The 26,025-nt window shown below is 42.2% G+C and overlaps 1 protein-coding gene and 1 pseudogene across 3 annotated transcripts in view; one reads left to right on the forward strand and one right to left on the reverse strand.

Moving 5' to 3' along the window:
- Positions 1-1,004: 1,004 nt before the first annotated feature.
- The window catches only part of RNF182 (ring finger protein 182), a 206,060-nt gene continuing 181,039 nt past the window's right edge, over positions 1,005-26,025 (reverse strand). For all 3 annotated transcript variants that reach the window (XM_063924955.1, XM_063924953.1, XM_063924954.1), the window contains exon 2: positions 1,005-3,527. In XM_063924955.1, the coding sequence (XP_063781025.1) occupies positions 2,556-3,296 (741 nt within the window). In that variant the 5' untranslated portion in view covers positions 3,297-3,527 and the 3' untranslated portion in view covers positions 1,005-2,555. The remainder of the gene's footprint in view (positions 3,528-26,025) is intronic.
- On the forward strand, positions 13,108-13,225 carry LOC134930360 (5S ribosomal RNA; annotated as a pseudogene).

Below are 26,025 nucleotides of genomic sequence, written 5' to 3' on the forward strand. Positions count from 1 at the left end.
TGGGCATATCAGTCCTTGTATATTCAGATGTACAGATGTACATCAGGGAAGGTCATTGTAGCAGCATATGCATAAACTTGCAGGTAAATATTATCATAACATAAAGCAAGCACTGTGTCTATCTCAGAATTAGGACCTCTGTGGAGTGACACTTCCCTCTTCACAGGTCCCTCCCCCTCAACATACTTCACCCCATTAGGGCTGCTTCCTCTCCTATAACGCAATATAAAACTTGTCCGGGTGCCCGCACAATCTGCAGAGCATAACGGCAGCTAAGTAGAACATGTAAACATGCAGCACTCCAGGATCAAATAAACTCACAAAGTGACACCAGTTGGAATCGTTTCATGGATTCCATCGTTTCATGGATTGAACTCCATTTCATCAGGATAGGCATCCTGATGAAATGGAGTTCAATCCATGAAACGTAGATTCCCACTGTGAGTTTATTTGACCCTGGAGTACTGCATGTTTACATGTTTTATATATTTATATATATATATATATATATATATTCACAAATACAGAGATAAAACACAAATGCTGCGCTGATAACTGATACTTCTGAAGCTGACACAGTATGTGACACACACACACACACACACACACACACACACACACACACACACACACACACTAGTGTGACCACACTTTTTAAAAAAACACTATATCGCACTAGAGTTCAATTTTCTAGTGTGTTGGACTGCTGCTCTCTTCTTTAATGTCCCACAGGTATTGGAATCTGTTAAGAATAAATGCAGAAGGGGCGCTCCATAGTGCATTAACGTACTTATTAAAAAACAGCAATGTTCAACTTCAGACACGGACACTTAAAATAGTATACAGCTGCCCGTACCCCTAAAAACATCAGTGTGGGCTGGTTACCACATGGTTAAATGTAAATACTCCACCAGGCATCCATGGCGGAGTAACGGAGTTTACCTGGTGGAGTATTTACATTGAACCATGTGATAACCAGACCACACTGATGTTTTTAGTGGTACGGGCAGCTGTATACTGTTCTATGTGTCCGAACATTGCTGTTAATGCATTATGGAGCAACCCTTCTGCATTTAGTCTTAAAAAATATCATTATTATTTTAATTATTAGTATTATTATTGTAAGGTGAATGGTAAATAACATTGCCACTCAGCTTTCCCTAACGATAATTATGAGTCAAGTATTAAAATGAAAGAGTATACAAACAAATCTATACAATAAGCTAGCTTAGAAAAGAGGTCTGCAACCTGCTAGTACTGTATATATGGTAGTGGCAATATTAAAAAATAGTTCCCTCCAAGGCAGTAATTTGTCCGATAAACAGTAAGATTAGCATGGATCCATTGCCTGCACACAGTGACGGCATCTATTTTGTGGTTCAACCAATATTTATGATAATGAAAACCATTCATTATATAAGTGACATCACTAATCAAGCACAGCATTTTATATGAAGTTCCTCTGTCCTATGGCTTTTGCACATACAATATAAGAAAGGTACTAACACACAACCTATTATCATTTTTACCTACAGTATGAAGTATATAGGAGAAGGGTACAAGTTATTTTTCATCCAGATTGTAGTATGACTTTTGGTTGCAGGTTGCAGATCCCTGGCATAAACAATGTATTTAAAACACATTCTTGACACTGCTTTCTATGATAATGTGTACAATCATCACTGTTTTAAGGAATTTTTCACACAGTATCTAAGGCCAATATTTACTCAGCTCTATTAAATTAGAGCAAATAATATCACATTTCCTAGGTCAGGAATAGACATTATTTTTTTCCCTGAGTTATCACTTTACTAACGTTAACAAGAAATGTAGTCAGAGCAATGCCGTGTTATCTGCAGATACTCTGATAAGATTGCAATCTCAGCTTTTCTGTGACAATGTAGAATTACAAAACAGAAACTATCAGAATTCAATTGCTTATTTCTCCCTTTTGCAGCCGTGGGATCAAAGCGGTTACTGAGGAAACATAAGCAAATGTAACCTTTGTACAGTACAAAAAGAAAAGAAAACTGCCCTCTAATTCGTAAATAACTAAGGACAATAATTAAATACTAACAATATGCTAAAAGTTCTTGCTTTCTTATATTTTAAATCATCTTATTTGAGTAGTCAGCAATATATATATATATATATATATATACATATATATATATATATCTAGAGAGAGAGAGAGAGAGAGAGAGAGAGAGAGAGAGAGAGAGAGGATAGATAGATAGATAGATAGATAGATAGATAGATAGATAGATAGATAGATAGATAGTAATAATGCTTCCAGACAAAATCTGCATGTTCTGTCCACTGTGCAAGCATGCTTCTTACATGGGAGCCTTAGTGGACCAGTGGGAAGCCACAGCTCTATTATCCTGATGTTTCTTAGTAGTTACTGTACTTGCATGTTGGGTGAAGTAGTTGAACTTTTGTGGCATTGTATAAGTGGTTTAACTGCCCCACTGTGCATACATTAGATGCAGATTTTCTATAGCTCTGTAAGAAATTGGAATAACATTGTGGATATTCTTTTTCCCCTTTCAGATCTATGAGGTGGACATACAGTCCAGAAATTCATGGCAGACACACTGACAAAAGCCATATACCATTAGTATAACAAGGCTGGAAGGAACAAGGCTCACAAAGACAACCCCAAGGGTAACCTTTTTTGAAACCAACAAATATATTCCTAGAGGCAGGGAACTGAAGTAGAGTAATCCCAGCAACCAAACAAAGACACGCACTGAGGTTTGGCAGATCAGAGACGTGCAGTTCCACACTGTCCAGTTTTGAGGCATTGACACTGGGTCATACGTGGAAGGCCTGTAGAACTCTACTACAGGGGTGGCATTGAGAGCTGGAGAACTGTCTCTCTGGACTTCCATAATAGTGATCACAAGGCAGTTGGTAGAACTGTGGGATGGGGTGACCAGTGTTGACAGACGTTTTGGAGTAAGCAACAACTCGGTAGGATTGTCTCCAGAGCATTTCCCTCTCCCACCGCATGCAAGGTTAAGTAAGATATTGTTGTCATCAGGGAGACTACTGACTTCATCCTCAGGCAGACGGGTCTCAAACCTACAAAATGGGCAAACAATGACGCACTGTGGTGACTCCACGCAGTCTACAAGTTTATAAAGGCATTTGGCACATACTCTGTGACAACAGCCCAAGACTTTTGGTTTCCTCTGTCTTAAATTGTATCGATTATAACATATCTTGCATTCCAGCTCATCGGAGTTTAGGTTTGGAGACTCAGATGTATCTTCACTTAGTTGCCCAGTCATTTTGTCTGCAGGGGAGATCTTCAGGAAGTTGCAAAATATAAACCGCACTCATAGAATGATTGTCAAAGTGTGTTGCCTATGCGCCCTGTGAACTTCATTCACAGTAGATAGAGACACAATGGAAAACAAGGGAACAGCAGGAATCTTCATTACTTAGCAATGTCTTTCTCTTTCAGTCTTTGACATTTCTTCACTCTGCACCATCTTCAACTGTGGACACATTGCCGGATTCTGCAACACAGGATTTCACATTGTTATAGTCATGACTAAAGCCAGGAAATGTAATGGAATTTCTGGACCTTTCTAGGCAGCACAATGACAGTATCACAATTGTGTTTACTATACAGAAAGGATTGAATGACATTTCTGCCACAGACTAATAGCTCTGTACTAAATATACAACAAACAGAATGAAACATTCATGCAGTTCTTAATCAGAAAATTAGCTTTTCTTTATAAAACGTTATTACATATGATCTAAACTAATCTACAAAATAAGGATCAGCAGTTATTAATTAATTTAAAGCAGTTTATCTCTTCAGCTACTGTCTGTTTATATCCCTAATGTAGGTACATTTGTCTAAGTGCCACAAAGATGTTGCAAGGCCTTTTTCACTGCTATATTACAAGCTACAAGATCGTGTTGCAGCGGGATGCATTTGTCATCTCATCAGTCAGGATGTGACTGATGCCGGAATCCCAACACCCCGCTGGGGAGCGGCGCCAGAACACCAACAGCCGTATTGAGGTGGGGGGGGGGGGGGGGGTTAGCCATACCCGACACCCCTGGAGGGTTAGCCCTAGTCGACATCCCCGGATGGTTAGGTTAGGGGAAGGGAGAGGGGTAAAATACTTACCCCCCCTCTGGTGTCAGGATTCTCACTGTTGTGATGCCGGGTCGGTCATGTGACTGCAGGTAATCTGAATGCTGGCATTTCATACCCATCCCCAGACAATACCTACTCTTCAGCTGTTACCGTCCTTTCCATGTTATTGAATTCAACTTTTAATGGTATTGTGTGTCAGGATAGTGGGTAAGTGTGTTCTTTATGCAATGTGTAAGACCAACAGTAATGTTCTGGATTTTGCACAGATTTACAAAGATTACATTTACTAGAATGAGATAGATGTTCATGCTGTAAGGAGTGTATACTGCAAACCTTTAAGGTAGATCCTATATAGCAGGACACAGCTAAGCTCTACAGCTCTGCAGAATGATTTTCATATCACGCAGCAATCAGTACAAAAGACCTCACTAGACAGAAGAAAGATTTTTAGACAAGAAGTTAGCATTATAGCCGTATTACATTAGCAGCTGACAGATCCATAACAAAGCTTCGGTGAGCCTGGTTCTTAAAACGTCCCCGATCTTGCCACGACCGATGATGTGCCTGGGGGCTGCACTGAGTGCAGGGTGCCTACTGGGAGTATCTAAAGTACGCTGTAGGTGGCACTGCAGCAGACATTCTGGTTGCAAGGTGCCATTCCAGACGTAATATGCAATGGGGCATTTCATGGCATAATGTGAACTGGGGGCACTGTGGTATCATTTAAACTGGGTGCATTGTGTGGCATAGTGTGAACAGGGGCACTACAATGTTGCGTAATATGAACTGGGAGCACGGCATGGCATAACTTGAACTGGAGTACTACTATGAAGCATTAACTGAACAAGGGCATTACAATGGGGTATACAAATTAACTGGGAACCTAAAATGGGGCATAAAATTAATTATAGCCCTACTATGGGGCATAACTGAACTTGGGAACTACCATGGTGCATAAAATGAACAAACAATGTAGAGAGGGTGTCTCTCCAGAAGCTTTGCCAAGCCCTTCAAAACAATGCTATGGCCTATGGGACCCAGAAAGTTCTAGTTCTGCTTCTAACACTGCGGTCTTTCTAGCTTTAGGAGTGCTTTACCCTAATGTTTAAGTGGAAAAGTGCAGCACAGTTTGTAATGGCCACTTAAATACTCATTCTGACCTGAAAAAGTTAATAAAAAGGGACAGTTTTGCAATGTGCCTCTCCAACTGAAAGCAGTGCTATAACCTATTGTATTTGTATATAATTCTTAGGGTTGTATTAAATAGTTGAAAATGCCAAAACTGCCAGTGAATCATAATATAAAAATAAAATGATTGTCGCTATTGTCACAAGGTGACAAAGACATAAAGAAAATTAAAATATGAAATATCTCATCATCAAACTGAAATATCTAATAATTACACAGACGATGAAAACTGTTCAAGCATCAAACTTTAGACACTCATGCGTCAAATTTGAGATGCTATCACTGAAGATAAACCAATTTCCTTAATGCATACATTTATTACAGCTTTCTTATGTACTAACTTAAATGTTAATTGAATAACACTTTAAAAAGTCAAATTAATGCACACATGATAGAATAGTTTGCAATTACTTGTTATAATTTTATCAATCAAGTTTTGTTGTAAAAAAACAGCAGTTAAAAAGTAGCAGTTCTGTATACCAGCATTTCTGCAGCATTATTGGTTAGCAGCGTTCATATTTAATAGTATGGTGCTACTATGGCCTTACTGCATGCTCTGTTATACTGAATGATTCAAGGCCTACATACTTGTAAAGTATATTTTCAAATTTGCTCCATACTATAAAAGTTGTCTGCTGTCATATGCCACAACCTACCATGCATATAGCACTGGGGTTCACTTAGCAGAGCCTCTTCTGTTTTCCGCAGTCGGAATTGTGTTTGCGTATCATGGGCCTGATTCATAGTTGTACAGTAGGAAACAACTGTGCAATACCGTAAACTAATATGCTAATGCTGCAGGAGGCGTCTGTAGGGAAAAGACGCCTCTTGCTTGCATCTGCGATTCCAGTGCTGCGTCCAGTGACATCCCCATCACACTGTTTTCCTAATCCTTTAGTTTGTCCCTCCTCCCATCTTGATTCATCCCCACTAGTCTCCTACATCTCCTACTCTCTCCCCTCCTCTGTTTCCCATCCATCCCTCTTTTTTTACTTCCCCTTCTCTCCTGTTTCCCCACTTTCAGTCATCTTTACCCCACCAATCGGCGCTGCTCCCTCTCTCCTTTCCCTGTCACTCCACATCACTCCCTCCCTGCCCTCCTCCTGCAGTTTCCTCTCCTAGCTTAGGAGCCTGCATCAACACTACATCTGCTTTATCCCTGCTACCCAAATTTATCTCACCCCAATGCTACAGCAACCCTGATAATCTTATTCACATCTCTCCTACAAACTTAAACCCCCTATCATCTGACCTCTGGAATGTCAGATCTGTTTGTAACAAACTGGTACCCACTCACGACCTTTTCATCTACAACTCCCTGCATCTGTAGCCATTACTGAAACCTGGATTACCCCCCCTGACACCACTACTCCTGATGCACTCTCTGCTGTGGCCTTTACATTCTCACTCCCACCCCCACCTGGAGTTCCCAAGGCAGTTGTTTTGGGTCCTTTTACCCTCTAGCTATGCCTACCAACTCATACACACAGAACCGTCCCTTATATTCTCTACATTTGAGGTCCATGCTATATGCTTCTTCCAACCTGTTCATCTTTGACTAGCTGTCATTTACCGTCCCCCTGGCATTTCATCCGAACTCCTATACAACTTTGCTTCCTGGCTTCCTCACTTCCTCTCTTCTGGCATTCCGTCCGTTATCTTAAGGTATTTCAACATCCCAATCGATATCCCCACAGAATCCCCTGCCTCTAAACTCCTTAACCTCACATCATCACTTGGTCTCTCCCAGTGGACTTCCTTGTTTTCTCACGTGAATGGGATCTGATTTGATCTGGTCTTCACTCACCGTTGTGATATTTCTGATTTCTCCAACTCCGCATTTCCCCTCTCTGACTACCATCTGCTCTCTTTTAACTTATCTCTCTCCATCTCTACATCCTAAGGCTACCATCACTAAGCGTAAACTTGAGGCTATTAACACCACTTCCCTATCCTGACTGTTTGGCCCACTTCTCTTGTGAGAAGAGGCCATGCCTAATTTCTATGTTGTCCCCAATGCAGTAGGGGCTACTTATTAGGAGGCATGGTACAGGGGCTGGATAGAGGAGGCCAGCTACAAATACAGGCGGATATTCATTTTAATTTCCAAGCACACAATGCAGTCTAATTGTGTGAGACTCTGAATCAGCTTCTATTAAACTGAATGCAAGACGCCTAACAAAAATATAACTATACATGTCAAAACATTTGTGAATCTTAACAAAGGTGTGTCTTCAACAATCAATACTGTTAATTTTCTTACTTAATTTCCAAAATAAAAGGGACCATTATTATAATGATCTATATAGTTGAAAGCCAGGCTCAAATATATTGCCACTTCATAAATCAGACACCAATTGTAAACTCTTAAACAGCAATTTGTATAATGAATGAAGTGACAATGTACTGTAGTATTCACGTCTCTGTGTTGCTTTGTTAGCAGTGTGACAGTCCAAAAGCATTCATACTATCCCTGTCTTTTCCCTGAGATGGGTTATATTTACAGTATACCCGTTTCAGACATACTTGAAAATCTCGGATTTTTGAACATGAACGCACATCAGCCTGGGATTTTTGTATGTCTCAAAGGCACCAACCCGGGAACAGGCTCCGGGGTCGCCACCTCTGCAATTTACCAAGGGTTTTACTGGGACTTTCATCCTGGGTAAACAACCCGGGTTAAATGTGAATGGTGCGACCCGGGATTTTACTCCTGGGTCGCACTTAGAAGCCTCTGATAGGCTGTTCGGGGCTGCTTGGGAGGTTTGGCTGCTGGGAAGGGGCTGCGCTCTGTGCCGGTTGGAGGGGGCTGTGCTCCATGCTGGCAGGAGGGGTGTGTGCCCCGTGTTGGCAGGAGGGGGGTGCATTCCGTGCTGGCAGGAGGGGTGTGCCCTCTGTGCTGGCAGGATGGGGCTGTGCACCATACTGCCGGGAGAAGCAGCAGCCTGGCAGTCTTGGCTTGTAGAATGCCAGGGTAGACACCTGGCAACGGGTATGAAACCCGTGGAAATGAGTACAAAACCCCTTGGCAATGAGCATGAGACTCCTGGCAGCGAGCAGGGAAACCACTTGGCAATGAGCATGAACCCTTGCAATGAGCAGTAAACCCCTTTGCAATGAGCATAAGACCCCTGGCAGCGAGCTGGAAACCCCTGGCAATGTGCATGGAACCCAGAGCATGAAACCCCTGGCAACGAGCATGGAAACCTTGGCAACGAGCATGAGACCCCTGACAATGAGTATGTAATTTAAAAGTAATTAGAAGCGTTACTGTGAGGTATAATTTGTAAGGGGCATTATTGTGTGTGGGGCATAACTGTGTGTGGCATATTGTGTAATGGACATTACAATGTGTAGCATACTGCGTAATGCGCATTATGGTGTGTGGCATATTGTGTAGTGGGCGATACAGTGTGTAGCGAATTGTGTAATGGGCATTATGATGTGTGGCAAATTGTGTAATGGGCATTATGATGTGTTATTGTGTAATGGGCATTACAGTGTGGCATAATGTGTATTGGGCATTACGGTGTGTGGCATAATGTGTAATGGGAATTACGGTGTGTGGCATATTGTGCAAGGGGCATTATTATAAGGATAAAAAATGACGAATAATATAAGGCGCTTGAATTAGGATTTTTATTTTTCCTGTGGTGGACAATGTGTGGGCGTGCATTTTGCAAAACTGAGACTAAAAGGTAATCTTCTCCTGTAAGACCATGCCTGTTGCAGGAAGGCCACGCCCCTTACAGCAGAAAAGGTTGTATTCTTTCTGCCCACTGTAGCTCCTCCCACATTGCCCCACCGCGCCGCCCACCACTGCCGACCCCTGGGAGTTCCTGAACCTATTTTTCTATAAAAATAGCATTGGTTACATGTGAGATATTTTGTAAAAGATGTTTGCTGTAATATAGAGGATCAAATGTATTTCATTAAAACATACTGTTACACAATGCACAATTGTAGCATTTAGTTTTTTACTAGGTATCCCATATCTCATGAGCAGACAAAGGACGTCATACAAACATGAAGTAAAATGAATGAAATCAAAGAAAAAAATAAGCAAATATGCAAATGAACTAGATTGGCTTGATTTGGCTTGATTTGACCTGAAACAGTTTTAAGCTGATTCTCAAATATGACCTTACTAAAAAAAAAAAAAAAAAATGCATTTGCATAAACAACCCATGTTTGCTCATCAGGTTCAATGACAGGCTAATATTTGCAAATAGGAGACAAAAATAGAAAGAGATAACACAATAAACTCAGAAAAACACAATAAACAGAAAAATATGCAAGTTTTCTTGTAAAGATTTGTGTTTCTGAGTTTTTAGCAGAGCATCAGCTATGGCGTGAGAGCGCTTCCTCAAAAAATGTTATCAAGGGAACTAGCATGCTCTTATGAGAATTAAGGATGTGCACTGACACCATGTTTTGGTTTTGGATCTGTATTAACTTCGCATTTTGGTTTTGCCAAAACCGTCCTCATGCGTTTTTGTTCTGTATTTTTTTTTAAATTGATAAAAACTGCACAAATCACATCATTTGGGCCTTACTACAGTATTATTAACTTCAGTAACATTAGTTTCCAGTTATTTCCAATCAATTTTGACCAGCTCACAGGTCATAATATTGTTTTTACCACTCTGCCCGGGTACTAAGCAACAGAGCAGCAGCACAAACACAGCAGTTTATAGCACATCTATAAAACACTGCCACTCGGCAGTGGCAGAAAAGAAAAGTGGTGCAAGATGGAATTTTCCTTATGCCCTACCATACTCGTTTATGTTGGATAGTAAAAACGAGGACATGCACAAACAAACAAAGCACTTCAGCGACAGACACTGCCACTTTTGTGGCTGGAGTGCTTGGTTTGTTTGGCCGCCCAGAAACAAAATAATTGGAAGAACTATTGTACCTCTAATCACTAATAAGGAGATTGAAGATGAGCGTGTTAATTACATTGTAATCTTTAAAAAAAAAATTATGAACTCACCACAAATGACATAACATGGAGGAGGTTCCTTGATGGTTAACGTACCTACCATTACTAACTTTGGCCTCACAAATGGAGCAGATGCCTTCACAAACATTGTCAGGATTTAGGTAAAAATTATCCCACACCGAAGAGGTGGCTTTTTTGGTTTTAAGTATCAGAATCCCTATCTTTTTTATATCATGGCAAGAACTGCAGCCACTGGTGGCTGACTTACACAAACAACATCATCAACATCCTCATTAGTTTCAGATAGTAGTAGTACACAATTATCCCCTCGTCCTATTCCATTTCCATTAAAGCATCCACAATTTTTATTATGTCTTCATTACAATATTTACTTGTACTGCTCCCCCCCACATGTGAAGATGGCGCAGAACTTATAGGAGGGGCAAAAGAGTATTCTCTATGAGGACAGTGTGAGAAATGTCAGACTCACACATAGTTAGCATAGACACCCTTAGACTCTCCTCAGGGATTTCTGAACACAGTTTGAACCTTAGTGCAATCAAGAAAAAGAGAACAGCCCTATGGGTTTGCTTGTATATTAAAATTATTCAAAAATAAACTGTGATTAAAACACAATATGGCTCAGTTTGAACCTTAGTGTTCTTATTTTGAGCACTGATTTGTCACTTTATAAGGTGACACCTCTACCCCTTTTTTAAAATTGTGAAAGATTTCAATTTCACGTGCCCCATCCTAAACTTTCTGCCCCCTTTACCACATTTAGTAGGTATTGTACTATCTAGACTGGCAGCAGCTGCAGCACTATTAGATGGTTGCTGCTCTTGCCCTTCTCTCAACTGATCAATATCCATATTAATGAATTCAACACACACAAGTTGTACAATAAAAAAAGAGCAATTTTTTACTTTTTTTTTTTACAAATGACAACTCACACAGCGGGGAGTCACTGCACTTGTATTTATGTAAACTATATTGCAGTGGAATACATTGCCCATAGGTTGTAAAATAAAAAATACCAAATCTTTTTTACTTTTTTTGGAAATGACAGCTCACAGTAGTGGAGAAATACACCACTTATATTTATTATGTCCATACAGCGCAGTGGCTTACAGCACACACAGTTTATATAACAAAAAGCAATTATTATTATTTTTTTAAATGACAACACAAAGCGATGAGTTACACCCCTTATATTATTATGTCAACAAATGTGCTTATATATATTATGTCAACAAAGGCGCTTATATTTATTATGTCAACAAAAGCACAGTGGCATACACAGTACACAGCTTGTATAAAACAGAGCAACTGTTTCTCTTTTGAAAATGATAACACAAAATAGATAGTCACACTGCTTATATTATTATGTCAACAAAGGCATTTATATTTCCTATGTCACCAAAGGTGCAGTGGGGTACAACACATACAGCTTGTATAAAAAAAGAGCAATTATTTATTTTTTGTAAATGACAACACAAATCAGCCAGTCACACCACCTACATTTATTATATCAACAAAGGCGCAGTGGGCATGGCCTGCGGAGTCACAGTACAGCTCCAGTGTGACACATTTAGACAATAGATGTAACTAAATTCCTGCACTATAAAAACTGCCTGTACTGTAATCTAACTCAGCCAATATTAACACTAAGCAGCACTGGAATATATGGACACAGTGGACACAGATATGTCAGGTCAGCTCAGCCACTGAAGTGAATGAACACACTGTGGAGTGGACACAGGTCAGCTCAGCCACTGGAGTGGATGCACACAGTGGACATAGATAGGTGAGCTCAGCCACTGGAGCAAATAGACACAAAGGACTGGACGAAGATAGGTTAGCTCATCTACTGTAGTGGATTCACACAGTGGACACACAGATTCAATTATATTGCAAGATAAAAGGAGGTGTTAGAGGAAGATACCAAAGTTAATGGTTTCATTTAGTCCCTCTGGTTGTACCCCTCCTAGGCAAAAAATCCACTCACTTTCTTACTTATGGAGTTTGTGTTAAGTCCCCTCCCCTGATTCCCAAGTGAAGGCGCTCCAAACCGAATATCTTCATGTCCTTTGTGCAGTCTCTGTGGGAGGCATAGAAATGACGAGCCACTGATGTGAGTTTCCTCATCTTGCTAAGATCTGATGTGGCATTTCTTATATTTCCTGCATGTTCCAGGATTCTGTGCTTGAATGCCCTGGTCGTCATGCCCATGTATTTCTTACTGCAGGTGCAAACCAAGCAGTATATTAATCCCACTGTATTACAATTAAAGAAATGCTTGATGGTCCAGATTTGCCCATAATTATCCTCCACTGAATTTGCTTCAAATGTTCAATTGTCCCTCACCCGGACATAAGATTACCACATGTAAATTACGCATATTTTTGTGTTATGCAGCTTACCATATAAACAGAAACATTAGTTGCAAATAAGGCTTCTCTCTGTTACAGTGTGACATTTATCTTGACAAACCTTGTTTATCTATGTGATGTTCTATCAACCACAGAGTGGGGACAATTGTTGCAACCAGAGCAAATTTAAACCACAGGTGGACCTGTGTAGTTGTTTATTTATATCCCTTTTCTATTTTCTTTGCTGCAGCACTGACCTATGATTTATAAGTAAGGGATCTGCCTTCTTCATAATTCTTTTTTTCCATTCAGGACTCTCATTGGTGATTTGAGGGACTCACCCTCCCACGGCAGTTCTCCAACTGGTGGGACATTTGTCCACCATCTAACACCAAAAGCAGATCCACTTTATCTTTACTCTGAATATTTTCTGAACTCTCATATATGATTCAGGAGACGGATGCACATCAATACTCATAACCTACCATCATACCTCACTGCTCCTGCCCAATCCCATCCGATCTTGGAAGCCAAACAGTAGAGGGCCGGGCTAGTACCTGGTGGGGGACTACCAGGGAATACCCGGTGTGCTAGGTTTGAAATTAGGAACAACTCCAGTCTAACATTGACAGCAGATTCACATTTATTCTAATACTCCATCTTTGCTATTTCAGGTATCCCACTTATAACTATCCTAAGTCTGCTAACCTTCCAAAAGCTGCCACATTATAAAATAACAACAATAACAGCATAGACAGTGTTTATTCAACACCAGGTCCCCACATCAGATTTTGGGATAGAGCTTTGTACCGCCAGATTTCTCTCAATTAAAAGGGATCAAATTTATCTGATAGTATATACACTTACTGCCAATCAATTCCCCAATTAATAGGGATCATACTCATTGGACAGTATATACTCCTACTGCCAACCGCTTTCTAAATTGTTCTGTTATGTGTTATGTATGTTTGTTTATTTGTCTAGGAGATAAACTTTTTTAGAGTTATTATTAAAAGTTAAGTTTTAACTTTCTCTAACTTTCTCACTGAAACATTATAACACTTATTTTTACAAGAGTGCACCCACAAAGAAGTCTTTCTTTTTCTTGTGCAACAGGTTTACCGTAAGCAATTACTGACTTCGGGGTGCACCACCAGTTTAACTCATAGTGGCACCTTGCCGAGAATTTTGACCTATACTGGTAAGTATAATTAATACTTTCTGATCTGATACTTGTGCGGAATCAAACCTTAACTTTTTTCTAATGAGAATGGGTATGAGGCTGGTGTAAGTGTGATGGAGCCCTCTTGGCTTTTCCATTACACTACAGTTAAATTAAAATGACGGAGTTTGAGGAGTTATGTTATTGGCTTTCCAATGCAGCAGAGGTTCCCATGCCTGTACAGCATTGTGATCATTACCATGCTCTTCGAGCTCCATTTCTTGTTCATCATCACTAAGTATGGCACTTTCTGGAGGCTTTGGTACAGGCAATTCTTCACCACAAGGCAAAGGCCTTATGGCAGATGGTACATTAGGTTATGTCACAATGTGCTTTGACTTAGAACTGATGGCTGAAATGTTTGTAAGACATAAGTAGCAATCTGTAGAGTGATCTATTTTTTTCCTGCCAAATCATTGAAACAGCAACATTCATGCGCCAAGAACTCTTTGACCAACCTGCAAGGGGTCTCACACAAGTGATGCTACAAAAATGAGAGGTTCAATTTGTATCTTGGTTTTCAACTTTGCAACCAAAGTAAAGCTTAAAACACTTCTAAATGAGTTGAGTAAAACAACATTTCTGAAATGTAAATGTTTCCCCACCACAAATGTAGTAAAAAAGAGTCCAGATGGTCAATACAATTTCGAGGCATTGCCACCTGGTATTCTTAACAATATAACATATATATTCAACTACATAAATATCAACTTATGACAGAGAAACATACAGCTTTAAATGTTTATAGAACAATGGACCTAATTCAGACCAGGTCGCACGCAGGCTATTTTTTGCACTGCTGCGACCAGGTAATCGCCACCTACAGGGGAGGGGGTTAAAGGCTTTGCAGTGGTGCGATGGGCTGTGCAGTGATCTCCACAAACAAAAGTTTGTGCAGTTTCTGCACAGCCCAGCACTTACTCAGATGCTGCAACGATCCGGGCCAGCTGTGACATTAGGAACCCTCCTCCGGAACGGCCTGCGTTTCTCCGGACACTCCCAAAAAACGGTGAGTTTCCGCCCTGGAATGCCTTCTGCCTGTCAATCTTCTTGCTATCGCCGGTGCGATCACTTTCTTTGTTAGCTTCATCACTGCCCGGTGACCCCGTCGCTGGCTAGCGACGCGCCTGCGCATTGCGACCTGTGCGCATGCGTAGTACAGACCCGATCGTATGGCTGCAAAAAAATGCAGGGTGCGATTGGGTGGGAATGACCCGCAATATCTGACCACCAACTGGCTAAGAGTAGTGATTTAGTAGTGATTTAGATAGGTTTACTCCTAAAACTCATCTGGCGGGATGTAATGAAGTCAGAGGTCGGCGGCTGTGCGGGATTCCTGCCGAACTCGGACATCTTTGTAATGTCGCAATCATGTACAAGGCATGGTTTAGCCTTGTACATATAGCCCTTTTAAAAAACATCTGAGTTTGGCCGGCAGCCCGCACAGCCACCGAACTCGGATCTTCATTATATCCCACCCATCATATCTAAAGTGCATCATACTGCAGAATATGACTCATCTGTTTATTATTCTGTACCCTTTTTAACTGATACTAATTTTCTCAGAACATTATAATTAAAGAAAACAATGGAATTCTACTGAAGAAAAAAACTCCCTAAACACTGAATAAATGAGTTATGTATCGTATGTCAAAGTCAGAAAAATGTCTTAGTGCACACTGCCATATTTGCACCGCACACTGGTCCGTGCTGCGCATGCGTACGCTCTCCCGTGGAAGCGCATACCCGCAATAGCGTGCACTCGCACGCGCAGTATGCGCATTTACGGTAGAGTTTATGTGATCGTAGCGTGCGACTCATTCGTTACAAAAGTTCACAATTAATGTAGTTTATAGATCATGTTCCCCTCAATAGTTTCTGTAAGTTTGGTTTAGATAGAATGTCCCTGAGCGGAGGAATCCCTCTTTGTATTGCACGAGGGGTCTAACAGGAGTCATACAGCAGTGTTTGATACCCATCGGAAGAGTATTTAATTAGCAATATTCCGGTGTTGGTTTGGAGCGTATTAATCGCTCGTGCGAATAGTTATGGACATAAGAAGTTTATGTCCATTTCTATGATTTGCACATACTCAGGTATGCGGCGGGAAACCCAGTTCCCCGCCCACCTGAGCTGTTGGAAATCAGCACAGCCCACCTGTATGAATCAACCTATGACCTTTGGTTACAGTACAGGGCCGAATTCCTGTGTCCAATAAACTGTAGGATTGTAGGGACTAGGAGATTGCATTGTGTGTGGGGCATAAATAGGCAGACCGACCACATCCAGCTCTCACTCTCTCATCAACGGTTATCTGCTGATAATCGGGAGCTGGATATCGAGGCGCAGGCGATCATACCCTTTGTGCGTAAGTTCTCTCCATAATCATTGTCTTTCTGCGAGCCAATCTCTCTCTCTCTCTCTCTATCTCTCTCTCTCCTCTTTTTCTCTTAAATACCTTATAGTATTATAGTATTGTATCGTATTGCATTTAGGTCAGTGTAGTATTGTCTTTTTGTATTTATTGTTTAGTTCTGTGGTTAGGAAGTCTCTGTTATATTGTAGTGTATCATATGTACTGTTATCCCCTTTTACAAGTATACTAGATATAATACAGATTATAGGCTTTGGAACCCTAAACCAGTATCAGTGTATTTACTATAGTGTTAAGTGTTCACTTGAGCGTCGGTGACGCTCAAACAGCTTTGTAGATAGTCAGGTTACACAAGGTTGCATTTACACCCTGTACTCACATTAAGGTATTCTGTGTGTTTCATCGGTATAAGGTTTAATATCAAGGTATAGTGTTGTGAGCGTCTGCACCGCTAGTGACCTCCTCGTGGTCTCTAGCGTATGCTACGTTACAGCGAATCTTTCCCCTAGACATAACCAATAACGTGTCCTGTGATCACTGGGCCGTGAGCGAACGTGACGCTTGAGCGTCTCGCCTACGGCTGAGCGATCGTTACGCAAATAGCGTATCATTACGGTATTTCTTAAGTAAACAGCGTACAGTGTTCTTAGCTTCATAAAGGGTTGATTATACGACAAAGGAATTTAGCATTGTCAATTGCGGGCTCGTCCGGTCCTTTTCACATCTGCACTAGGTAGACCAGCAGACATTATCCCCCAGCAAAAGGGTGGGAGGTTGTCTCGCAGTTGCTGACGGGATAAGCGTCTGCTTCGCTTAGACAAAGAGTGCTGAAGGAACCCGGTAACCGGAAGTAAGAACAAAACGCTTGTGTCTTTTAAAACTGTTTATTTTTCTTTTGTCTTGCGTACGCATACATTTATCTGCATTTCTTTTTCAAATTTCGTATATCACTATTCCTGTTTGCCAATTTTTTTTATAGTTGATAGAAAGTGCTAAAAAGAGATTTGCTGTTATTTAAAAGTAGAGGTAATAGTTAAAGTATAGAACAAACACACGGTTTGTCTGAGATACAAGGCAGTCAGTGTGGATTGCGGTAGATGATCAGGGATCATCTACATTGATAAATAAATATATTGTGTTACGGTGGATCCTTTGCATTGCGTACACGTGTCGCTAACAAAGACTAGCGTACGCAATCCAAAAGGCAGACGCACGCAGCGTACACTACGCAACGTAGCGTCTGGTTACGCCCACGTAGCTCAAGTTGTGATAAAGTTGAAGTAGCGCAAAAGCGATAAGTAGCGCAAAAGCGATAAGTAACGCAAAGGCGATAAGTAACGCACAGCGGTAGATAACGCGACGCGGTAAATAACGCAAATCTGTTTTTAGAAAATCTGAAATTTAGTTTAACAGATCCTGCTCCTAATTGGTAACACTTTTGGCCTGAAGACAATTTCTGCGCAGAAATAGATATAGAAACAAAGTGTACATGTGTTGAGTGAGTGTGTTTTGTATACAAAAGTTTATATAACTTTAAGGTGGAACCAAAAGGAAAGTTGGGTACTCGTTAAGGAACATACGTGTAAGTGACATATACGGTGGCCAGGGAGGCATCTTTGGTTAAATAATATTTGAGCATTAGAGTATAGCGGACCATAAGGTAACAAGACCAGGAGGTCATAAGGAACAAGACCAGGAGGTCGTAAGGTAAAAGGTCCGCTATAAAAGTCCAGTGGCACAACGCCTGGGGTGTTGGTGCAGAACCCATATAGGCCATACAAGCTCTGGTTGAAGGAATCGCAGCCGGAAACATCGATTCCATTGATCTTTCAGTACATGACAAGTAGTGCTCGTATACTGAACGATTGGACCACACGTAATTGTGTGCAGTAGTTAGTAATCTGACCTAAATACCATTAGAGTAAAGTGGTCACAAACGCTATTTGTACACTCTGACGTGATTTGTGTAATTTTTTATTTTTGGAAGGGAAGTTCGCTGGTCACTCAGGAACTATCTAACAACCCCAACTTTACTGGAAAGAGTAAGTGTCCTGCGGGTAACCCTCATATGTTCCAGTAAACTAAAGGTTCACAGGGGCCCTGGGTTGGGTACCACAGCTCTGGTTTACAGTGATTGCGGCACAGGCCAACGTGGGCGAGAAGTAAGTGGGGTACTTGATAAACCACCACCGCCGGCCTGCCCAAGGACATCTTGGTTTGTTTGTAAGGGTTCGCTGAAAACCTTGAGATAAAAGATCCAAGGAGGAATAAGCAACGCCTACAGATTATGGGGGCCATTTGTTCCGGTAGGGGGCGATCAACCCAGGTTCAGGTTGATTCGGAGGACCGACCAATTGGGTCGGCAAGATACATTATGTGTGAAAAATACGGTAGTCACACAGAGGTTTTATGTGATGAATGGGAGAGAATGACTGTACAAGACAGGGACAAGTTCCCAAGAATAGGTAGCTTCAGTCCAGAGGTGTTACAAAATTTAAGGAGGAGGATATGTCTCGTAAAATCAGCAAAGAGACGAATTCAGCATCATGATTATTTACAGTTATGGCACCAGGAAGGTGAGATACAGAGAGGTTTGGCTCTGGCGGCGGGATCTGGGGCAGTCAGGAAGTTGATTGCCACAGCTCCTCCTCCACCATACATTGCAGGAGAGAAGTTGATTGCGGAGAGAAACGCACAGGGTTGTAAAACACAAACTCTTAGTAACACTGTAAATGTTAATGATGTTAACCAAATAACTCATGCAAGTATTAACCCGTGCAAGATGTACCCTGTTTTGAACCTTCCTCAGGAGTGTGATCAAGAAGACGATTCAGCAACAATTTCAGCTCTCTCTCTTGCAGCCACCATAGCAGAGACCACAGTAGGCACAGCGACACCCACGAGATTAGTGAAAGCCCCTAGCGGAGGGATAGGTGAGGTCGTGTCAACGGGTAAGTACGGCACCATGCACTACACTGAAACAATTGTACCACAACAAGCTGTAGAATCTACACAGGAAGAGGCTGTTAGAATTGCTCCTGTAAGGGTAATAGCAGTTCCCAATGGAAAAACAGATGTGTCTGGAGCCACTCCCATAAGGAACATTGCCATGTATACTCCATTTTCCAGAATGGAATTAAGAACAATAGTGTCCGAATTTCCTGACCCCAGGAAGGACTTAGTTGCTAGCCAAAAATACATCAGGGATTTAGGAAACACTTTAGAGCCCAACAACAAGGATTGGCAGATACTGCTAAGAGCTTGTTTACCTTCAAATGTTGATGCAACTCAGTTTTTAGCCGATTGTGCATTGGATAAAGATGTACCGCTTACAGACGTGTACAATAAGGATAATGTAAAAAGGATAAATTTGCAGCTAAAGGAGTATTTCCCTGCCGTTGTTAAATGGAATAAAATATTTTCCATTAAGCAAAAGGAGTCCGAAACGGCAACAGAATATTTTCACCGGGCACTATTAGAAATGGCAAAGTACACTGGTATAGAAGACATAAAGACCAACCCAAACCATCGAGAAGTAGCAGTATCTGTACTGATGGATGGTTTGAAAGAAACACTAAAAGCTAGGGTACAGACCACGCAGCCATGTTGGCGAGGTCTGTCAGTGTCCACCTTGAGAGAGGCTGCTATTGATCACGACAGAAATATCACTAGGCACAGGGAGTCGCAAAGTGATAAGTTGATGTCCGTAAGTATACAGGCGCTGACCACAAGGCAGCCTGCGTATGTACCACCGAATCCTGTGGGTAAGGCAAGTGTAATAACATGTTTTTCTTGTAACAAACCAGGACATTTTGCACGAGACTGTAGAGTAAGAAATGTACAAAGATCTTTTCAACCCCCTAGACAACAACACCACACACGACATTGGGAGCAGGGTCCACAGAGGCGGAGTTTTGAGCCACATACAGGGGAAACAAAAAGATATCCCCCAAACAGAGATTGGCATGCCTCTGGTAGTTCCCAGCTAACTCCCTCACAAGTAGTTGCTGCCAGCGGGATTCAGGGAGGTCAGCATACCCAATAGGGGTGTGGCCATACCTGTAATCTGCAACCAGTTAAATTGATTGCCAGTCTTGGAAGCGAACCAGAGATTGCAATCAATGTAGCCGGTAAAACTTTAAACTTTCTTGTAGACACAGGGGCGGCCAAGTCAGTGATCAATTCGACAGTGGGCATGAGAACCACTGGTAGGACAGTTCCAGCCATAGGAGTAACAGGAGTAGTCCAGCACTACCCTGTTAGCAAACCAGCCGAGATTACAATAGGGCCTTTGCATACCAAGCATTCCTTTTTGCTGGCTGCATCGGCACCGACCAATCTCCTGGGAAGAGACTTACTATGTAAAATGGGTTGCGTCATTTATTGTACTCCTGAAGGTGTATTCTTGGACACCCCTGAGAATCACGCTCAGGAAGTACGAGACATGTTAGACTCCCCATCAAAATTAATGTCACATTCCATTATGACAAATAGGAATCCATCCCAAATAGAAGAGATGACATCTCAGATACCAGAGTCGCTTTGGACAAAAGATGGACAGGACACTGGATTAATGGCAAATGTAGCTCCAGTAGTAGTACAAGTAAAAGATGGTAGGATAGCTCCAAAAATCCCACAGTATCCTCTGAAGCCAGAGGTGGAGTTAGGAGTTTTCCCGGTAATAGAGCGCTTGCTACAACAGGGCATTCTAGTAAGAACGTCCAGCACAGCAAATAGTCCCATCTTCCCTGTTAAAAAGAGTGGGGGGAGGGGTTACAGGCTAGTGCAGGATCTAAGGGGGATTAACAAAATAGTCGAGAGTCAGTTCCCCGTAGTGCCTAATCCAGCTGTCATCCTAATGCAAATTCCTCCCACTGCCAAATTTTTCACTGTTATTGACCTCTGCTCCGCTTTCTTTTCGGTACCTCTGCACCCTGACAGCCAATATTTGTTTGCATTCACATACAGAGGAGTCCAATACACGTGGACTCGGTTACCCCAAGGTTTCATAGATAGTCCAAGTATATTTTCTCAGGCTTTGCATGATTGTTTACAGTCTTTCCAACCGGAAAGTGGATCAGTGTTGATACAGTACGTGGATGATCTACTACTGTGTTCTGATTCATTGGAGGCGTCCCTGAAGGATACGAAACAGCTCCTGTTTCATCTTTCAGACACAGGTCACAAGGTCTCCAAAGACAAGTTGCAATTATGCCAGACTAAGGTAAAATATTTGGGACACTGTCTAACACAAGGACTGAGACACCTGACCGCTGATAGAATCCAAGCCATTAGAGACATGACACTGCCACAAACCCAGCAACAGATCAGGACGTTTTTAGGAATGTGTGGGTATTGCCGTAATTGGATCCCAGGGTTTTCCATATTGGCGCTACCTTTGCAGGAAATGGTCTCTTCAAACAAACCTGATCGGATTTCGCATACAGACGAATCTGAAACAGCATTTGAGAGACTCAAACAGTGCCTAACGCAGGCACCAGCACTAGGTATGCCAGACTATGGGAAACCCTTTGAACTATACGGAACAGAAAGTGCTGGGTGCGCAGCAGGTGTACTAACACAAAAACACGGTGATGCCAGCAGGCCAATTGCATACTACAGCGCTCAGCTAGACACGGTAGCGCGGTCCCTCCCCACATGCTTGCGTAGCGTTGCGGCGATAGCATTGCTAGTGACGAAAAGCGAAGATGTCGTGCTAGGCCACAACCTCACAATCCATACACCGCATGCGGTATCTGCCTTATTGAATTCTGCCCAAACCAGACACGTCTCATCAGCCAGGTTTACGAGATGGGAATTAGCACTAATGGCCCCCGTAAACATCACCATAAGGAGATGCAGTGCATTAAACCCTGCAACATTTCTCCCAGGTGTGCCTGGACAGGCACAAAGGGTGGGAGGTGAGAGTGATGGGGAAGGAGGATTTAATGCAAAGGAAGATACACATGATTGTATGGAATATTTGACCCAAAATTTTACCGCAAGGCCTGACATCAGTGACAATCCACTAGAAGATGCAGAACTCACGTTCTACACGGACGGTAGTTGTCACAGACAGTCAGACTCGGGAGACTTGTGTACTGGATACGCAGTCGTAGATGACCAAGACACCATAGAAGCGGAACCGCTAGGCCCACCTCACTCAGCCCAGGTTGCTGAACTGGTCGCCCTAACCAGAGCATGTGAATTGGCTAAGGGTAAGTCTGCCAATATCTACACCGATTCTAGATACGCGTTCGGGGTAGTCCATGATTTCGGAGCCCTATGGCGGCTCAGAAATTTCATGACGGCAGCTGGCACACCGATAGCGCATGCAGCGTATATAAAAAGGCTTCTAACAGCGATACAGGAACCCGACAGAGTGGCTGTTATCAAATGTAAAGCACATACATATAGTCAAGACCCAGTATCCCTTGGTAACAGCCGAGCAGACGAAGCTGCAAAGCTTGCAGCTGCTACCCCCATACGGACAGACACCACACAACTGATGGTATTTAATACCATCAACACACAAAAGTTGTGTGAAATGCAGAATTTGTGTTCCACTCAGGAGAAGGCAGTCTGGAAGGCAAAGGGATATGGCCAGGAGTCCTCAGGGCTCTGGACGGATGGACATGGTAAACCAGTGGCCCCCAGGGCATACCTTCCGTGTCTGGCTGAAGCAGCTCACGGGCTGACTCATCTAGGCAAGGAGGGGATGTGCAAATTGGTAAGAGCATACTGGTGCGCCCCAGGATTCTCCTCTCATGCTAGTAAAAGAGCAATGTCATGCCTTACCTGTCTGAGAAAGAATATTGGAAAAGCAATACCAACAGAACCATCCCATATCCCACCTGCCGGCGGCCCTTTCCAAGTAATACAAATTGACTTCATTCAATTACCCCCATGTAGAAATTTGAAATATGTACTTGTTTGTATAGATGTTTTCTCGAATTGGGTCGAAGCTTTTCCAACAGCTACAAATACCGCTATGTTTACAGCTAAGAAAATTGTGCAGGAATTTGTATGTAGATATGGTATCCCTAGAATCATTGAAAGTGATAGGGGTACCCATTTTACAGGTGATGTCTTTCAAGGAATGTGTAAGTTGATGGGAATTGATAGTAAGCTGCACACTCCGTACCGTCCACAGGCGAGCGCGAAGGTCGAAAGAGTGAACAGCACTATTAAAAATAAATTGAGTAAAGTAATGGCAGAGACAGGATTGACGTGGCCAGAAGCTTTACCCATTGTTTTGTATAGCATCAGAACCACTCCCAGGTCCCCTCTTAATCTGTCCCCTTTTGAAATCTTGTTTGGTCGACAACCGCATGTCATGATTAACCCTCAGGATGATTTGAAATGTAACAATGAAGTAACTGTAAAGTACTTAATTAATATGAGTAAGCAGTTGAGGAATCAAAATGATAATCTGAAGTTGGTGATTCCTGATTTACCAGATAGTAATTGTCATGACATTGAACCTGGGGATTATGTAATGATACGAAATTTTCTACGCTCAGGTTGTCTTATTGATAGATGGGAAGGACCATACCAGGTCTTATTGACTAGCACCACAGCATTGAAGGTTGCTGAGAGAGAGACTTGGGTCCATTCATCCCACTGCAAGAAGGTTGCTGATCCAGAGAAGTCCCGTGATAAGGAACAGACGGTAGAGGTTGTATCACTAGAGTGTCTGTTCCAGGAGGACTGAGGCGGCACCTGAGCCTTGAAGACCGAAAGCAGCTGTCGACTCCCCTCTCCCTTTTATTGTTTTCTCCACTTCCCATCCCCTCTCCTTTAAAATTTCTTTCTCCCCCTTCTCATTCTTCTCTATTTCCTCCTCAAAGATGGACTTGCCCCAAGAGACTGTGATCCGGATTTTGATGTTAACCATGATGTTGACCAGAGCAGTCTGTTCCGGCGAGAGTACCATAGAGGTCGAAAGAGGTTCTGGAATGGGTTCCGATTATGATGATGGAGGCGTAGTTTTCCAAGATCAACCAAGCCAACAAGCAAAGGCGAGTATCAGAAAACGATCCGATAGAAGAAATTGTGATGGATTGTTAGCTGAGGAAAATTGTATCTGTAGGCTCTGTGATAATCTGGTTGAAGATGGATGCATAAAGAAATGTCAATCTAGTTTTAATATCCATATAGACCGGCATCCATTGAGTGACTATCACTCCTTAGTGGGTAACGTGTTAAACCAAACAGATTGTTGGGTATGCTCTCAAGTACCTCAGGGTCACAGTAAATCAGGGCTAGTACCATTTCCTTTAACGTTAGGGGAGGTACTTGAGCTAAGTGGTGGGAGACCGGTGGACCGGAGGTTTAACATCTCCAGCCCTCCTAGTTTGAAGCTCCACCAATACCATGTGGATAGGTCCCTCATATGTTTTAACATCTCCAATCCCAGAAAACCGGGAAATTGGGAAGTGTCATGGAGCAACCTTACCATGACCTTTTCACACAGAGCAGATAGAATGCCTACAGATACAGAGCTCGTACGCCACATAGCCAGTAGAGGAAAATCATTCCGGTATCGATATACCTTAGGAAATAGGATTACTAAAGTTGGAGAAGTATCACCAGGATACTGTGCACATATCGTACAAACTGATACGTGCATTAGACAGATGGAAGAATTAGGGTCAGGAGATTTCACCTGGAAGGTTTGTAACATGGTCATGTCCTTCTCCGTCCCTTATGTTCTCCCCGATGATGCATATTTCATATGCGGGAGAAAGGCGTACAAGTGGCTTGCCCCAAACTCTGAAGGATTGTGTTATATTGGAAAAGTATTGCCTGAAGTAATGACTGTTACACATGACAAAATGAAGGACATACACCGTGGTGCCCAAACTCCTTATACTCACACTCACTACGAGCACCTTGTTAAAAGACAACTGTCAGAAAGGTTAGAGCATCCGGCCTCTGATCTTATCCATGAATCCACCGGGATTCAGGTTCTGGTAGCGTTAGATTTCACTCGCACCGCTCGAGGTGTGATGAATTATAGATACATTTCCGCACTCGCCAATTTGTTAGATAATATCACTGAAATGTATGATGACACGTTTAGATACACTGGAAGAGAACTCCAAGCTTACAAAACAGAACTAGTTCAGCATAGGATGGTTCTTAATTATCTTACAGCAGTAACAGGAGGATATTGTGTTACATTGGCAACACAGTACGGCATAAAGTGTTGCACGTATATCACAAATAGCACCGAGGATCCGGTAGAGGTCATAGACCAAAAGATGGATGATATTCTCCAATTGAAGTGGGAATTTCGTCGAAAACACAATCTCACCCTTGCTGCTGTAGGTAATGAGCTGACTGGTTGGGTGTCATGGTTGAACCCGCGAAATTGGTTCTCCGGTTTGGGAGAGTGGGCTCAAGGAGTCATAATGGATGTTGGAAAGTTTCTCCTGTGTATCTTAGGTGTTGTTATATCTATTGGATTGATATTTAGATGCGGGCAGGCTTTGATGAGGTGCAAGCAAAGTACGAAAGTGATGAGCTTAAGGAGTGAGGAAACTGTAATTAACCTGGATTTGATTTATGACCCAATGCTAGAAACCATGACGTAATGATGTAATGAGTATACGGTCCGTCTTTCACCCATTTCTATGTTTTCCTCCGAGGTACAAAGACCCACGTAGACGAAGGATTTGATGAGCCAAGGGGCCGACAACGGAAAGATGGAAAGAAGAAGAGCAGACGACCTGATAAACAAGATTTTGATGGACAATGCCATGGGTACCCCAGTTTCCCTAGGAACTTTAAAATCAC

The sequence above is a fragment of the Pseudophryne corroboree genome, chromosome 5 (assembly GCF_028390025.1).
Source record: "Pseudophryne corroboree isolate aPseCor3 chromosome 5, aPseCor3.hap2, whole genome shotgun sequence".
NCBI classification, from domain to species: domain Eukaryota; kingdom Metazoa; phylum Chordata; class Amphibia; order Anura; family Myobatrachidae; genus Pseudophryne; species Pseudophryne corroboree.